An 18,387-nucleotide genomic window follows, 5' to 3' on the forward strand; every position below is an offset into this window, starting at 1 on the left:
ACAATGTGAAAGTTGCTGATTTGGTTGTTAAATTTGGTTTTGTTGTTTAACTCTTTCCCAATACTTTGTGTTTTCTGATTTTTTCAATAATAATGAAATACATTTAAAAATGAAAAAAAAAATAGCATATCCTCTGGAGTAAAATAAAATAAATGAATTTATAGTAAACAACTTACATTAGAATATCAATTATATAAAAAATAAAAAAATAAAAAAATAAAAATAAATAAATAAATAAAAATGCTTTAGCCAAAAAAAAAAAAAAAGAATATCAATTATAAAATCTGATTTACCCACACTATGTGTGGGTAGATTTTCTGTAGCGTAGAATATTATCATGAAATGACTGATTTTTTTCATATAGTATCTTCTTTCTAATTCTACTGCATATAATAATTTAAATGCTATTTATTCATATATACTTACAGACATAGTAAACCAATTTTCTAATTTAAAAAAACTATAGGTATTCTTACAAACATATTCTCTGATCTAGTATCTTTCATACTGTTTCTCTGTAACACAATGTGAAACTTTATTAATTAAAGAATTTAGCAGTTCTGAATGTTTAATTTCATAAACCTTTTCATTCAGGAGAATGTCCACTGTACTTGAATGCAATTAGTAATAAGCTTTAATAATTTTCCACAATGATTATTATACACTTGTGTTTTCACACTAAAAATGCTCTTGTGAAAAATGTTTCCTTTTACTTTCCTCCAAATATTCAGAATACTAGCAAAAGCTTTATCTTAAGATAATCTGATATGTCAAGGAATAGCTTCTACTGCTTCTGGTTTTATCATTTATATGGTACTAAAGCCCATTTTCATTCGATGAATATTAATAGATTTACTGGAAATATATCATTATCCTCCTTCATTTAATGGGTGACTTCAAAAGAAAAAGGAATAGACCAAAAAATAAATAAATAAAGGAGGTAAACCAATGAAATATAACAGGTAGTGTAAAGATTTAAAGTGTTTTCTTTTTTTCTTTTGTAGTCGTATATCATGTCAGTGAAAATGTTAGACTTTTGTGCTTTCTTCTTGCCCCGGGCTCTCATGTCCCTGAAGAATTACTCCCTTAAAATCAGAGAGAGAAAATAAAGACATACATGCATTAAACAGATATTGGGAACATTAAGCAAACAGAACTGTTTGTGTTCTTTTGAAATTTCCTTTCAGCAGAATCCTGTTAAATAAGTGTTTGTTCTGCCAACATTTCTCATTCAGGTGCCTTGGAGATAGGAGGTGTAGGTGGCAGTGACTAACCAAATGAACAACTATTATTTACCAAACAAATTTAGGCAGATTATACTTGTGATAGCCTCCTGGAAGGAATCAAAACCACTGACTAGAGTCAGACAATCTAGGAGGGCAGTAGGGTTTTTTGTTTGTTTGGTCTATTGGTTTATTGTTTTTGGCCACACCATGCAACCTGCAGGATCTTAGTTCCCCACACCAGGGATGGAACCCGTGGCCCCTGCAATGGAAGTGTGGAGTCCTAACCTCTGGACCGCCAGGGAACTCCTAGTAGTGGGGTTTTAACTGGTGGCATACTAAGTAATCTGACCCATTAAAGATCATTAACCTTTGTTGGCCATCTACATTGTGAAGTAATGAGCAAGGTTTTGGAGTTGCAGAGACTCCAAATACCCCTAAGCCTTGAGTTTCTTGCAGACTAGTGTGGACTGCAGATATAACATATCACTTTAGTAGGATTTTCAAGTGTTAAGTGTTAAACTTGCTTCTACCACAGTCTTTCCCATTTCTATATATGATTGCCCCATTCTTCCAGTTAAGTCATCTTTGACTCCTCTTTTTTCTCATATCTCTGCATTGAAGCTACAGGCAAATTCTGATGACTCTACCGCAAAACATGTACAGAATCTGATCATCTCTCACCAACTCCACTTTCTGGCCAAACCGACTATCATCTCTTATTTGGATTATTAAATAAAATCCAGTCTGTTCTCCCTGCTTCCATTTTTGGGCCTTATAAGTGTATTTTCAACATGGCAACAAGATCACTCCAATTAAAATATGTCTGATGGTTTAACTTGTACAAAACCTGCCAGTTGCTTCCCATTTCAGTCAATATACTTCCCATTTCACTCCCTGCATTCCTCCCAGACTTCAAGTCTCCTCACTCACTCCACTCCCCATTCTGGCTTCCTTGCCCTTCCTTGAACTCAGCACGCTCACTTTCACCTCAGGTCCTCTCTCCCTTCCTATTTTGTTTCCTCTTGCTCATAGTGCTCTTTCCCCTTATCTTCTCATCTCCTTTGTCATTTTCTCCATGAGGCCACTTTAGCACAGCCTATCTCAAATTACAATCATCCTAATTCCCAAACACTCCTTATTCTACTGCCTGACTTATTTTTTCTCTATAGCACTTCCCACCATCGGACATCATAATTTTGTTTATGGGTTATTTGGGTCTACTGAATTGAATGTAACTTTCATGATGTTTTTTGTTTTGTTTTACTCAAACTCGATCCTCTTTCTCTAGCACTTGGAAGACTGCCCAACAGAAAGCAGTTGCTCAATAAGTAACTGTTGAATGAGAGACTCCCTTTTTTGAAGTGCTGTCTGATTTTCTAAAGCAAACTTGGCATTTTCTTTCTTAGTCATAATAATTATAACAAACATGCAATTTATTTGTTCCCATGTTAGGATGTATGACTGACTCTGAGTTTAACTATAGAAGCAGAGCTGGCTCCCCAATTTAGAGAGCCCAGGGCAAAATGTAAATATAAGTCCCTTGTTCAGAAATTAAGAATTTGAAGATGGCAACTGCCAAGTATTAAGCCAAGTGTGGGCCTCTTCTAAAGATAGGTTATATGTCCCTGAAGCCAGCACTGAAAAGGAACTATACATGTTTCCATTCATCTTCATATCTCAAAACAGAGCAATGCCCCTAGCACATAGTAGGGTCTCCATAAATGCTTGTTGACTGAATGCATGTATCTTTATCTGAAAGAAGAAAAGAAGATAAAAGGAATTTAAAAGTAGTTCACTTATATAGTAGCATCACAAAATCATTTTGGAAACATAATTAAAATGGGGAGCCTGAAGTAAGCTAAATGTTTTGCAAGTGACAGGACAACTTCAGGGGGAAATCAAGATAGTGTGTTACCCCTAATTTGAATTCACTATTTCACTTTCTGATCCAGATTAATTTTCAGAACTTTCTAAGTTTTCTATTTCAGAAATCAAAAAAAAAAAAAAACCAACAAGACAGAGATATGATCCTGATCTACTCAAGTCTTCAAATAAATCTTTATTTTATTCAGCGTGTAAAGCAACATCCTTTAAAAAAATACTTCCTAAAATCATAAAGGTGATAGATTTGATCAGTGGTGCATATACCTTGTGATTTAACTGTAGTAACTAAAAATAGGCAATCTAGTATCTAGACATCTTTTTCATTTGCTTGATACAAATTATATATATCAGAATATATTTCTATAATATTTATTTGATTACAAATAAGTTGGTACTCAACTCCCAAGTAGGAGAGAGATTTTTTATATCAGTGTGGTCCTGTGGCATATTTTAGAGAAAACAGGAATTTGAAAATGAGTTTTAAATCCCAAGAGAATTTCCCTTAAATTTAGAAGCTATGTCTATTTACAGATGACTTTAGAGAAAATGTTTACTCTATTTTCTTTTTCACTTACAAAAAAAAAAAAAAAAAAGAAAAGCCTGTAGGTCTGTGAAATCTGCAATGTACTGAGTAGACAGATGAAAATAGATATGATTGAATTAATAAATACAAATAAGAGTGAGCCTTCTACAACAGCAGGAGCAATGCAGGATCTTCAGTTAATCTATTCTTTCTTCATTTCCTCAAGATCAATGCAGCCTTTTCTCATAAAGAACAACAATGATATGATAACACCTCATGTCGGTACAGCAATTTTTATTTTTTCAAAGAACTTTTTTTCTGTTCTCACAGTATCATTGTTAGGAAAATAGAACAGGTAGTTTATTTCTATATCCTTCAAAAATTGTATATGCATTCACTGAGCATAACTTACAAAAAAGGGGAAAAATGAGAAGGTAATAAGTATTAGACTTCAGTGAGTACTTAGACTAGATTATTTTTACTATATTTAAAAATTCATGTTTTTAAAAATATTTTCTTATTGCCACTTAAGTATATCCAAACTTGTAAAACTGTAAATTTATTATCCACTTTCTAAGCATTGTAAGAAGAGAGAAATAAAAGATTAATTTAGTGTAGAGGTCAGTGTCATGGAGATTTTCATTCTTTCTTTGAAATCTATAAATCAGTGTTATTTACCTAAAATTTGTAAATGTAAAGTATATGTTATAATTGCTTACACAGTATTTTCTGAGCATCATATAGGTATCTTTTTCTACATATGACACTCAAAACATACATGATAATTTACCATATATTGAAATTAGTATATTCAATGATATCCTCCAAATTCAGAAAATGACAATGTACTGAACTGTAGAATTTGATATTAATAAAAATTTCATGGAATGATATTATATTCAATAATTCTGTCACATATAACCACTGACTTGATTAAATCTTAAACAATAAATGTAATTCAAAACTTTTATTTTGGACTAGAAGAATTCAATATGATTATTTTAAGAGTTAATTGGTTTCTTCCAGACAAATTAAAATCCAGTGATCACTTTTCTGCATATATTCTATTCTTGATGTGTCTGAAGAAACAAACAGTTAATGAGAATTGCAAAACCTGAAAAAAAGGGAAACAGTAAGAGATCAAAATGTAATCAGTAAGAATAATTTGTAAAGTGAACGCCACGTAATCACCAAAATGTATTCTGCAATAGGGAAAAGGGAGGAAGGAGGGCGAGACCATTTCCAAGTAAGGTACATATCATTGTGAATAAGAAAGAAGTCAGCAGAGTAAGTCTTGCGGGGTAGCCCAGCTGTCACCAAGTTCATTTACAGAGAGGGTGAAGGAATAGACTTCTCAGTTTTAATGACATGGGCTATCACTGGGCTAGATGCTGTGATAAACTGCTGATGTTTTGTGTTCATCATTTTTCTAACATCATCACTTCCAAAAAACTGCCTCTTTTTGTTACAGGATCATGAAAGATGGTCTGGAAAGGGTAGATGATAAACTGGAATCCAATAATATCCCCCATTCTGTCTTATCTTAATTGCCTCAGGATGAATACAATAGAGAATAAACATTTAAAAGGAGTATCAGTGCTTATAAGACTGTCTTGTTTACCACCATCCTGAGACTAAACACTCTTACCAGCTGAAAAGCATTTATGGAACTTTAGGTGAGGGCCCTGGTTGTTTTTCAGTTGCTAAGTTGCGTCCTGGTCTTTCTTTGCATGCCAAGGTTTCCCTGCCCTTCACCATCTCCCAGAGTTTGCTCAAACTCATGTCCACTGACTTGGTGATGCCATCCAGCCATCTCATCCTCTGTCACCCTCTTCTCCACCTGCCCTCAATCTTTTTCAGCATCAGGGTCTTTTCCAATAAGCTGGCTCTTCACATCAGGTGGCCAAAGTACTGGAGCTTCAGCATCAGTCCTTCCAATGAATATTCAGGACTTATTCCCTGTAGAATTGACTGGTTTTATCTCCTTGTCCAAGGGACTCTCAAGAGTCTTCTCCAGCATCACAATTCAAAAGCATCAATTCTTCAGCATTCAGCCTTCTTTATGGTCCAATTCTCACATCTGTACATGACTGCTGGAAAAGCCATACTTTTGACTATACAAAACTTTGTTGGCTAAGTGATGTCTCTGCTTTTCTGTCTAGATTTGTCATAGCTTTCAGGGAGCAAGCATTTTTTAATTTCATGGCTACAGTCACTGTCTACAGTAATTTTGGAGCCCAAGGTAAGAAAATATGTCACTGCTTCCACTTTTTCCCCATCTTTTGCCATGAAGTGATGGGACTGGCTACCATGGTCTTGGTTTTCTGAATGTTGAGTTTTAAGCCAGCTTTTTCACTCTCCTCTTTCACCTTCTTCAAGAGGTCCTTTATTTCCTCTTTGCATTCTGCCGTTGGAGTGGTATCATCTGCATATCTGAGGTTGTTGATACTTCTTTGTGAATCAACGTAAATTAAATTTGCTATCCTATTTTGGCCAAATCACATGTTATATATTTATTCTGTTATACTCTACACAATAATAATCTATACAGTCTTACAATTTCTTTGAACCCATACCCTTCACTAGCTTTTATTGGTCTTCACTGGGACTGGAGAATTAAGTACTATTTCTGAACCTCAGTTTTGTAGTTGGCACCCTGGAAGTCAAGGAATATGTAGATTTTTGCTTCCCATTGTGTCTCTTGCATCTAGTACAGCACCTGACACGTAGTAGGTGTTCCTCCCCCTTCCACATTTATTGAGTGAATGAATGAAGCAATGAATGAAAAAGTGTATGATTGAATAGATTTACTAATGTCAAACATCTGCCTATATTTAAGAAATTTGCCAGTGTACACACTGCGAATCATGGTCAACTCACTGCCAAGATATAAAGTATTTTTTTTTAATCACAAAGAAATGAAATCACTACCTCCCAGGAGAACAACTTATTTTTTTTATAAAGCCATTAAAAAAATGTGTTTATATATTTTTGAACATGCCATGCATCCTGTGGGATTTTGGTTCCCCAACCAGGAATCGAACCCAAGCCCCCTGCATTGGAAGTGGGGTGTCTTAACCAACTGGACTGCCATGAAAGTCCTGGATGACAATGATTTCCAGGCTCCACCCAGGCTGATCTAAGGATATTGCCCTCAGTTGGGACCTCCTGTGTGTGAACAGTTTCAGGGTCCTGGCTCCTATTGGACTAATTAGTCTCCTTAGGTCTCCATCTGGTTGTTCTACAGTCTATCCCATATACTTTATACTTAATTTTTTTAAATCTTTAAACATATAAACAAAAACTTACCTCTGAAGCCAAAAGTCCAAAGTTAATTCCAATTAATGTCAAAGCATTAGCATGATACCATGTGTTGATTTTATTTTCACAACCCTAAGGAAAAGAACTTACTTAGATTGACTTGGAGATATAAATGGTTTCGTACATAATTCCATTACAGAGAAGAGACAAAGAGATTAGTAACGTACCAAAGTCTAAAAAGCAAGTCAACATCTAACTGGAGACTGGACTTTTAGCCCAGAGCTGCTGCTGCTGCTGCTAAGTCGCTTCAGTCGTGTCCGACTCTGTGCGACCCCATAGAAGGCAGCCCAGCGGGCTCTCCCGTCCCTGGGATTCTCCAGGCAAGAACACTGAAGTAGGTTTCCATTTCCTTCTCCAGTGCATGAAAGTGAAAAGTGAAAGTCAAGTCACTTAGTCGTGTCCAACTCCTAGCAACCCCATGGGCTGCGGCCCACTAGGTTCCTCCATCCATGGGAATTTCCAGACAAGAGTACTGGAGTGGGTTGCCACTGCCTTCTCCGTTAGCCCAGAGAGCTTCCTACAATAGCAGGATGCCTCAGCTGCTACTTTTTAAGTTGCTAAGATGTTGTCAGGTAGTTGAAATCAGAGATTTATTAAGTTTTGAAAGGGATTTAATTTTCTGAACACTACTGAAATTCAGCAGGGCATATACATTGCCTAACATGATATTTCCCAAAGAGAACCTTTCTTGGAGAATCCTCCAAATGGCGATTCCTTAAATGGAAATTCCTTAAGTGGAGATTAAATGGAATCCTTAAATGGAGAATCCTCCATTTCTCTATGAATGAATTATGTTATTGAAAGACATCTTAAAATTAGAGTAACATCAATATAGAAACTAAACTACACAAAGTATTAGAAGTTATTGGATGGAAATCCCTAGTTTATCATGTCCTATATGTGTAAAGAGCAGTTGCTACAGATGAACCTCTTCTCTGATTTCTGCCACCTTTATGTGAACACTACCCTTGACACATCTGGGATTTCCTCCCTTAGTTTTTTTGCCAAGCCTCATGCCTCTTTATTTCTGCTGTTGCAGTTCCTTTACCAATCCTATACAACGGAGATTCACCAAAAGGATCTCCTCTGTCAAAAGATGGCTGAGGAGAGAGTTAATGGAATCCCAAGTTCTAGGCACACTTAGATCACATATTCCAGAAAGTTTAATGACTTTGTTATGTAACTGATAAAATCCACTTCGCTGTGCTTTCATTAGCAAGGTGCTTAAGAACCTAATAACCATGAATGGCATTGTTTTTAATACAACAATTTGCTCAGGATTCTAAAATGACTTGCAACAAAACAAAACAAACAAACAAACAAAAAACAAAACATAACAGGGTACTGTGAACACTTGGAGAAGCCTTGGCTTATATTTACCTGTAGGTACGTTGCATTCAGTGGCTCATCACAAAACCACTTTCTTAATGTAGAATTTGTGCAAGAACATGGCACCTGTTCTGAATTTTCTTTATTCTTGTTCTTGGTCCAGTCTGAGTAATTTTTTAGGCCACAACACTGAAACTAGAAAAATGATTCTATAAGTTTTACTATAGAATACTCAAAATGCAGTTAATTATATGACTCCTATGCTTCTCAAAGTGGTTTTATGATAAATTTATTAATTTATTCTGCATTGAATTATAACAGATTAAACAAATATATTTTCGTTTGTTTAAACAAAAATATTTTTGTTGCTATTGCTGCTATGGTTGATATTAATCAGAATTAAAGATCTCTACTCATATAAGTGAGCTATGTTTCAATGAAATTGTTATATCTGGATTTACCTTATAGCATTCAGGATGAAAGATATACTGGATTTACTAAATCATATTTAGAGGCAGAACATAGGAGGGAGAATCCCTTGAGCCATACCTTCTCCTAACTATAACAGTTTTCTTTGTGATTTAACCAAAATATGCTGCCATATATGTTTAATATATAGAGAGACTCAGGTTATTTCTACATTCTTAGGGTTAATGTAAGATGTTAACCTTATATTTTGTATGCTGTGAAAAGCTGACACACACAAAAAAAACCCAAAGGTTATAAGGAAAAGAGTCATAGAAGTGATCAATCATCTATGAAATGTCTCATTTCCAATCCTATCAAGTTGAGTTGAAAGGATGTGAAAGAACCAGCTTATATATTTGTCACCTAGAAAATAAGAGAAAGTTAAAGTGAGTAGATCATTATTTTCTAAACTTGTTATTGAAAGTTATAGCATCAGTACCACCTATGTCTCAGTACCACCATAGTCACAGAAAACTAGTCAATCTAATCACACGGACCACAGCTTTGTCTAACTCAATGAAACTAAGCCATGCCCGTGGGGCCACCCAAGATGGGCGGGACACAGTGGAGAGGTCTGACCGAATGTGGTCCACTGGAGAAGGGAATGGCAAACCACTTCAGTATTCTTGCCTTGAGAACCGCATGAACAGTATGAAAAGGCAAAATGATGGGATACTGAAAGAGGAACTCCCAGGTCATTAGGTGCCCAGTATGCTACTGGAGATCAGTGGAGAAATAACTCCAGAAAGAATGAAGGGATGGAGCCAAAGCAAAAACAATACCCAGTTGTGGATATGACTGGTGATAAAAGCAAGGTCCAATGCAGTAAAGAGCAATATTGCATAGGAACCTGGAATGTCAGGTCCATGAATCAAAGCAAATTGGAAGTGGTCAAACAGGAGATGGCAAGAGTGAACGTCGACATTCTAGGAATCAGCGAACTAAAATGGACTGGAATGGGTGAATTTAACTCAGATGACCATTATATCTACTACTGCGGGCAGGAATCCCTTAGAAGAAATGGAGTAGCCATCATGGTCAACAAGAGTCCAAAATGCAGTACTTGGATGCAATCTCAAAAATTACAGAATGATCTCTGTTCGTCTCCAAGGCAAACCATTCAATATCACAGTAATCCAAGTCTATGCCCAACCAGTAATGCTGAAGAAGCTGAAGTTGAATGGTTCTATGAAGACCTACAAGACCTTTTAGAACTAACACCCAAAAAAGATGTCCTTTTTATTATAGGGGACTGGAATGCAAAAGTAGAAAGTCAAGAAACATCTGGAGTAACAGGCAAATTTGGCCTTGGAGTACGGAATGAAGCAAGGCAAATGCTAATAGAGTTTTGCCAAGAGAATGCACTGGTCATAGCAAACACCCTCTTCCAACAACACTCTACACATGGACATCACCAGATGGTCAACACCGAAATCAGATTGACTATTGCAGCCAAAGATGGAGAAGCTCTGCTGCTGCTGCTTCTAAGTCGCTTCAGCCGTTTCTGACTCTGTGCGACCCCATAGATGGCAGCCCACCAGGTTCCCCCATCCCTGGGATTCTCTAGGCAAGAACATTGGAGTGGGTTGCCATTTCCTTCTCCAATGCATGAAAGTGAAAAGTGAAAGTGAAGTCGCTCAGCCGTGTCTGGCTCTTAGCGACCCCATGGACTGCCTACCAGGCTCCTCCACCCATGGGATTTTCCAGGCATGAGTACTGGAGTGGGGTACCATTGACTTCTCCAGAAGAAGCTCTATACAGTTAGCAAAAACAAGACCGGGAGCTGACTGTGGCTCAGATCATGAACTCCTTATTGCCAAGTTCAGAATTATATTGAAGAAAGTAGGGAAAACCACTAGACCATGCAGGTATGACCTAAATCAAATCCTTTATGACTATACAGTGAAGTGAGAAATAGATTTAAGGGACTAGATCTGATAGACAGAGTGCCTGATGAACTATGGAATGAGGTTCATGACACTGTACAGGAGACAGGCATCAAGACCATCCCCAAGGAAAAGAAATGCAAAAAAGCAAAATGGCTGTCTGAGGAGGCCTTACAAATAGCTGTGAAAAGAAGAGAGGGAAAAAGCAAAGGAGAAAAGGAAAGATATAAGCATCTGAATGCAGAGTTCCAAAGAATAGCAAGAAGAGATAAGAAAGCCTTCCTCAGCGATCAATGCAAAGAAAGAGAGGAAAACAACAGAATGGGAAAGACTAGAGATCTCTTCAAGAAAATTAGAGATACCAAGGGAACATTTCATGCAAACATGGGCTCGATAAAGGACAGAAATGGTCTGGACCTAACAGAAGCAGAAGATATTAAGAAGTAGCAAGAATACACAGAAGAACTGTACAAAAAAGATCTTCACGATCAAGATAATCATGATGGTGTGATCACTCACCTAGAGCCAGACATCCTGGAATGTGAAGTCAAGTGGGCCTTAGAAAGCATCACTACGAACAAAGCTAGTGGAGGTGATGGAATTCAGTGCAGCTATTTCAAATCCTGAAAGATGATGCTGTGAAAGTGCTGCACTCAATATACCAGCAAATTTGGAAAACTCAGCAGTGGCCACAGGACTGGAAAAGGTCAGTTTTCATTCCAATCCCAAAGAAAGGCAATGCCAAAGAATGCTCAAACTACTGCACAACTGCACTCATCTCACCCGCTAGTAAAGTAATGCTCAAATTTCTCCAAGCCAGGTTTCAGCAATACGTGAACCGTGAACTTCCAGGTGTTCAAGCTGGTTTTAGAAAAGGCAGAGGAACCAGGGATCAAATTGCCAACATCCCCTGGATCATGGAAAAAGCAAGAGAGTTCCAGAAAAACATCTATTTCTGCTTTATTGACTATGCCAAAGCCTTTGACTGTGTGGATCACAGTAAACTGTGGAAAATTCTGAAAGAGATGTAAATACCAGACCTCCTGACCTGCCTCTTGAGAAACCTGTATGCAGGTCAGGAAGCAACAGTTAGAACTGGACATGGAACAACAGACTGGTTCCAAATAGGAAAAGGACTATGTCAAGGCTGTATATTGTCACCCTGCTTATTTAACTTCTATGCAGAGTACATCATGAGAAATGCTGGGCTGGAAGAAACACAAGCTGAAATCAAGATTGCCGGGAGAAATATCAATAATCTCAGATATGGAGATGACATGACCTTTATGGCAGAAAATGAAGAGGAACTAAAAAGCCTCTTGATGAAAGTGAAAGAGGAGAGTGAAAAAGTTGGCTTAAAGCTCAACATTCTGAAAACATTCTGGTCCCATCACTTCACAGGAAATAGATGGGAAAACAGTGGAAACAGTGTCAGACTTTATTTTTTTGGGCTCCAAAGTCACTGCAGATGGTGATTGCAGCCATGAAATTAAAAGACGCTTACTCCTTGGAAGGAAAATTATGACCAACCTAGACAGCATATTGAAAAGCAGAGACATTACTTTGCCAACAAAGGTCCACCTAGTCAAGGCTATGGTTTTTCCAGTGGTCGTATATGGATGTGTGAGTTGGACTGTGAAGAAAGCTGAGTGCCGAAGAGTTGATGCTTTTGAACTGTGGTGTTGGAGAAGACTCTTGAGAGTCCCTTGGACTGCAAGGAGATCCAACCAGTCCATTCTAAAGGAGATCAGTCCTGGGTGTTCTTTGGAAGAACTGATGCTAAAGCTGAAACTCCAATACTTTGGCCACCTCATGCAAAGCGTTGACTCATTGGAAAAGACTCTGATGCTGGGAAGGATTGGGGGCAGGAGGAGAAGGGGACAACAGAGGATGAGATGGCTGGATGGCATCACCAACTCGATGGATATGAGTTTGATTAAACTCTGGAAGTAGGTGATGGACAGGGAGGCCTGGTGTGCTGCAATTCATGGGGTCGCAAAGAGTCGGATACAACTGAGCGACTGAATTGAACTGGTCCAAACTCAACCAACTATGTTTCAGTATGTGCCAACAATCTTGCCACAGTCCTGGAAACGTTGAATGACTAACATAGTACTTTAGATACTGGGTACTGAAAGTTAGTTAAAAAATCAAATCTACATATACTATCTCAATGCTCAATGATATTCATGGCTTGGAGACATAAGTTGGATTCTCATTAATGACAGTGATGTCATACATATAGACATGTTTTCGTGCTGCTGCTGCTGCTAATTCGCTTCAGTAGTGTCCAACTCTGTGCGACCCCATAGACGGTAGCCCAGCAGGCTCCCCCGTCCCTGGGATTCTCCAGGCAAGAACACTGGAATGAGTTACCATTTCCTTCTCCAATGCATGAAAGTGAAAAGTGAAAGTGAAGTTGCTCAATTGTTATCCTGATTTATCGGTTAATTACCATAGGATGGTTTGATACACTGCTATCTGTTATAATGCTATCTGAAAATGCAATACCTTTTCAGATCACATACACCAAAGCAAAAATAAGGTGAATAAAATCACTTATAATACATTTAAATTCTCCTAATAAGCTTTTCTGTTATTAAACATACTAAAGATAGTAACTGTTTATGTGAAACTCTGGTATAGCACTTGAACACAAAATCTAGTGTAGATTGTCAGGGACTGAATTTTGGCTGTGCCATCTATTAGCCATGTGGCACTGGCTAAGTTATGAATTTCTCTACTTTCATCTACAAAATGAAGATAATAGTTCTTATCTCCTTGGATTGAGGGGACTAAATGAGTTAATATATGCAAAGTGCCTAAAAAGGGACCTAGGCCTATGAAAATGTTTGCTATTTTTTTTTTTTTATCAAGCACTTACTATGTTCCTGTGCTGATCTATTCTTGTAACCATTTGGCTGACTACACACATTCCCTTACCTTGCCAAGAAACATCTGAACAGTGAAATAATAATCCTAACAACATAAGCTGACAAATATTAGTTGCTTACTGTGTCCCAGATGCAAGGCTTTCTATGTATTATATATATTACTTCCTTTATTCTTGACAACCAGAGGTAGGGGTTATTCTGCCTATTTTGTTAATATGGTACCTGAGGTTAAGAAGACTTCTTATTCAGGATCATAAAATTACCACATGGCAAACCTGATGTTCAGGCTCAAATGGGAACCATCAGGATACTCTGCTGCCCAGCAGGGACTGGGCTTGGAATTTATCTCCCCCTGGATGCAACCGAGTAGGTTACTGTTATACTTGGTGGAAGACTCCCAACACTTTTATAGATGAATCCAGGTTAAAGTGACCAGACATCAATTGACCCAGAAAAGCAGATACACCTTACAAAAGAAGAGTAAAACTCAAGATCTGTAAGTTTAGACAATCCTATCCCACCTCATTTGTTTAGAAGAAATACAAGAACCTCTCATTCATGTGCCCATCCCCTGTCCTTCCTTGTCTTCCCATTTTTCAGCTGTCACCTTTGGTGTCTATAATTTTTTACTTTTATGATAATTTCATCTTACCATTTTCTGCAGAGCATTCAGAATCACCCACTTGGGTACATCTTGAGGGAAATCCTCAGATCCATACTCAGAAATGATGGAATCAATTTTATCATGCCATGCTTGGTGAACCTGTTGAAAATTTTATTAAAAATGAAAATTTGATAGAAACTTCCCTTATGGTTCCTCATAAAATGTATTCAGACTCAGTTTGTTGTTTTCAACTTATTTCTAAGTGTTTTTTTTTTCTTCCTATCATTATTTTTAGCAATGAGCAAATGTGAATCCCTATGGTATTTTACACTGTGATCTATAGGAAGGCTACATTAGACTTCTTTATGAGGAAGAAAGTTATGTGCTGCTCTCCTCAGTGCTGAAAGGTTCTAACATTTCTTCTCATAATCCCAGGAAAAACTGTGAAAGACTTATAAATGGAAAAGATGACTGAGGATCTTTTCAATGAAAACTAGGTTTTCTCTAGTATACGTTCAGGGTTCTCTGATTCTATGAGTCTGTACTTTTCACAGTTTTTAATTTATTTTACAACTTTGTAAGTTGTGTATTTGTTGGTCTCAATGTCCCAATTCAAATGATTCTTTGTTGGAGAGAATTGCTGATGAATTTTTCCTGGTGGGGATGAAATTGATCCCTTTCCTTTCGAAGTCAATTTTTATGTCAGTTTTTCTCTTTGTACTCTCCTTCTAATTGGTTTTTATATCTAAACTAGTTCCCACATTAATCAAGGTGTTAAATAAAATTATTGACCTGAATCTACTGTATATTTTACAAGAAATACATTTTCAATTTAAAAATTATCTTTTCATAATGCTAAAGCAAAAACAATCATATCTGAAAGTTTGGGTGAAACTGCTATTTTGTAATCTAGATATTGCATGGGTAATTTTTAATAGGAACTTATATAAGCATTTAAAAGTTTATATGGCTTTCATAACTAAGTCCTAATTTGGTCCTAAAAATAGTAAAAGGTAGAAATTCCAGATAGTATTTTCATTTTATGAACCATGATATTGATACTCAGAGAATATGATCATTTCCTTTGTTTACATGAATGAAGAAGAGGTGTGAATTCTAAAACTAATTCATTTGAAATCTAGTCTAATACTTTCTCATTATCATACTCAATCTTTGAATACTGAAAACTAAATAACTGGTTGGAATACTACAATAATTAAGACATCTGTACAAGTTAAACTCTTACACACTTACATCTAAGAAGATTGGAATGATATAATGTGTTATTCATATAATCTATTTCACATATTCTCTGAGTTAATTTTTATTCAGAATAGAAAATGATGCTTTCCTAGTTTATACTGTTGTGATAACAGGAAGACATATCCTCATTTACCTTTTAAAGCTTAACTTGGGAGATTGAGAGTGACTATGAATCACACTTTAGTGTATAAGAGTAAAAGTGATTTTCATATATAATCTAGGTTACTACTATAAAAATAAAATTCCCTCAAATATTCAATTTGAAAAATATCCAGTGAAGCCCTAGGGCATCTCCAACACTGAGTCAGCATTCAGTTCAGTTCAGTTCAGTTCAGTTCAGTTCAGTTGCTCAGTCGTGTTTGACTCTTTGCGACCCCGTGAATCACAGTACACCAGGCCTCTCTGTCCATCAACAACTCCCGGAGTTCACTCAGACTCACGTCCATCGAGTCCGTGATGCCATCCTGCCATCTCATCCTCTGTCGTCCCCTTCTCCTCCTGCCCCCAATCCCTCCCAGCATCAGAGTCTTTTCCAATGAGTTAACTCTTCACATGAGGGGGCCAAAGTACTAGAGCTTCAGCTTTAGCATCATTCTTTCCAAAGATCCAAGGACTGATCTCCTTCAGAATGGACTGGTTGGATCTCATTGCAGTCCAAGGGACTCTCAAGAGTCTTCTCCAACACCACAGTTCAAAAGCATCAATTCTTCGGCACTCAGCCTTCTTCACAGTCCAACTCTCAGATCCATACATGACCACAGGAAAAACCATAGCCTTGACTAGATGGACCTTAGTTGGCAAAGTAATGTCTCTGCTTTTGAATATGCTATCTAGGTTGAACATAACTTTTCTTCCAAGGAGTAAGTATCTTTTAATTTCATGGCTGCAGTCACATCTGCAGTGATTTTGGAGCCCCCCAAAAATAACATCTGACACTGTTTCCACCATTTCCCCATCTATTTCTCATGAAGTGATGGGACCAGATGCCATGATCTTTGTTTTCTGAATGTTGAGCTTTAAGCCAACTTTTTCACTCTCCTCTTTCACTTTCATCAAGAGGCTTTTTAGTTCCTCTTCACTTTCTGCCATAAGGGTGGTGTCATCTGCATATCTGAGGTTATTGATATTTCTCCCGGGAATCTTGATTCCAGCTTGTGTTACTTCCAGTCCAGCCTTTCTCATGATGTACTCTGCATATAAGTTAAATAAGCAGAGTGACGATATACAGCCTTGATGTACTCCTTTTCCTATTTGGAACCAGTCTGTTGTTCCATGTCCAGTTCTAACCGGGGCTTCCTGACCTGCATACAGATTTCTCAAGAGGCAGGTCAGGTGGTCTGGTATTCCCATCTCTCTCAGAATTTTCCACAGTTTATTGTGATCCACACAGTCCAAGGCTTTGGCATAGTCAATAAAGCAGAAATAGATGTTTTTCTGGAACTCTCTTGCTTTTTCCATGATCCAGTGGATGTTGGCAATTTGATCTCTGGTTCCTCTGCCTTTTTGAAAACCAGCTTGAACATCAGGAAGTTCACGGTTCACATATTGAGTCAGTGTTGTAAATGACATAAAATATTTAAAAGCTTGTGAGAGCTCAATCCAGTTTGAACTGTAGAAGTCAAGGTGATATAAACTAAGCCACTATCTCTAGGACTGGCTAAAAAGTTTTAATTCAGATTCTGTCTTTTGGCCATGATATATTTTACATGTATTTCTCTGCTCAAAACCTCAGTTTCTGTTCTAGAAAGCAAGACTTACAATGCATTTCTAGGATTTGTTATGAGATCAATAATATAGTGCCAATAAAGTGCCTATCACATTCTTTGGCACATGGTGGTTATTATTAAATGATAGATTATTCTTAAAATAGGTGGAGAGGAGTATCTGAATAATACTTAAATAAATATGGGTGACACTGATTAACTATATCCATGTGTTAAAGGCTCTTAAGTCTGATATTCAGGTTCTATCACCAGGTCCAAAAGTTAGAGGATGATGTGTTGGGATCAGGACAGCTTTACAGGACTCACTTGACTGTGTGTGCGTGCACACACACACATGCACACACATTTTTTCACGTGGAGAGAAGAAATTTTAGATATAAATGCCAAGTCATTAACAATAGGCCCTAAGTAATTAGATACCCAGGACAGATGCCAAGCACAAGAGAGGAAATGAAGTTGGAAAGCAATGGTGCTATATAGAAAAGATTTTGTTGAGGTTTGGCCATTAATTAAGAGTTTATATATATATATATATATATCATTTGCTTTGATCATATGTGTATATATATATATATAAATATATATATATATATATATAGAGAGAGAGAGAGAGAGAAAGACAGAGAGAGAGAGAGACAGAGAGAGAGAAGGCAAGTGCAAGTGAGAGAGAGTTTGAAGGCTAGGAACCATAGGAATTGCTCAGGGTCTCCTTCAAAATTAAATAAGGGAAGGACTCTCCTGGTGGCCTAGGGGTTAAGAATCCACCTGCCAGTGTGGGGCACATGGGTTCAGTCCCTGGTCCGGGGAAACCCCACATGCTTCGGGGAAACTAAGCCTGTGCTCTGTGACTACTGACCTTGCGTGCCTAGAGCACGTGCTCTGCAACAACAGAAGCCATTGCCACAAGGAACCTGTGCAACACAGGGAAGAGTTGCCTGCGTTCACCGCAACTAGAGAATGCCTGCAGGCAGCAACAAAGACCCAGTACACCCGAAAAATACAGAAATACAAATATTTTTTTAAAGTCAAATAAGGGAAGATAGAGAGCTTTCAAATAGCTACCCTGTTACAGGGACTTTACAACTGTCAGTTAATGATAATTCTATAAGGTAGTAGATGAAGACATAAGTTTAAGGATTGACTTCAAGTCCATGCTCTTAGTGCTATAAGACAATCTCCCAGGATACAAAAACAGACCTTGACTGCACTGAAATACTCAAGTTTCTTAAAGAATTAAAAGAAACTATAGGCAGTAAAGAAGTAAG

At 37.3% G+C, this 18,387-nt stretch overlaps 1 protein-coding gene across 3 annotated transcripts in view; it reads right to left on the minus strand.

Annotated features, from left to right (window-relative positions):
* Positions 1 to 3,907: 3,907 nt before the first annotated feature.
* The window catches only part of TSPAN19 (tetraspanin 19), a 31,461-nt gene continuing 16,981 nt past the window's right edge, over positions 3,908 to 18,387 (minus strand). For 2 of the 3 annotated variants that reach the window (XM_069584151.1, XM_069584149.1), the window contains exons 6-9: positions 14,184 to 14,294; positions 8,335 to 8,478; positions 6,943 to 7,026; positions 3,911 to 4,747 (exon numbers count right to left, since the gene is read on the minus strand). In XM_069584151.1, coding sequence (XP_069440252.1) covers positions 4,679 to 4,747; positions 6,943 to 7,026; positions 8,335 to 8,478; positions 14,184 to 14,294 — 408 coding nt within the window. In that variant the 3' untranslated portion in view covers positions 3,911 to 4,678. Of the gene's footprint in view, positions 4,748 to 6,942; positions 7,027 to 8,334; positions 8,479 to 14,183; positions 14,295 to 18,387 lie in introns of all 3 variants that reach the window. The other variant, XM_069584150.1, reaches the window with a different exon arrangement.

Source organism: Ovis canadensis, chromosome 3, assembly GCF_042477335.2.
Source record: "Ovis canadensis isolate MfBH-ARS-UI-01 breed Bighorn chromosome 3, ARS-UI_OviCan_v2, whole genome shotgun sequence".
NCBI classification, from domain to species: domain Eukaryota; kingdom Metazoa; phylum Chordata; class Mammalia; order Artiodactyla; family Bovidae; genus Ovis; species Ovis canadensis.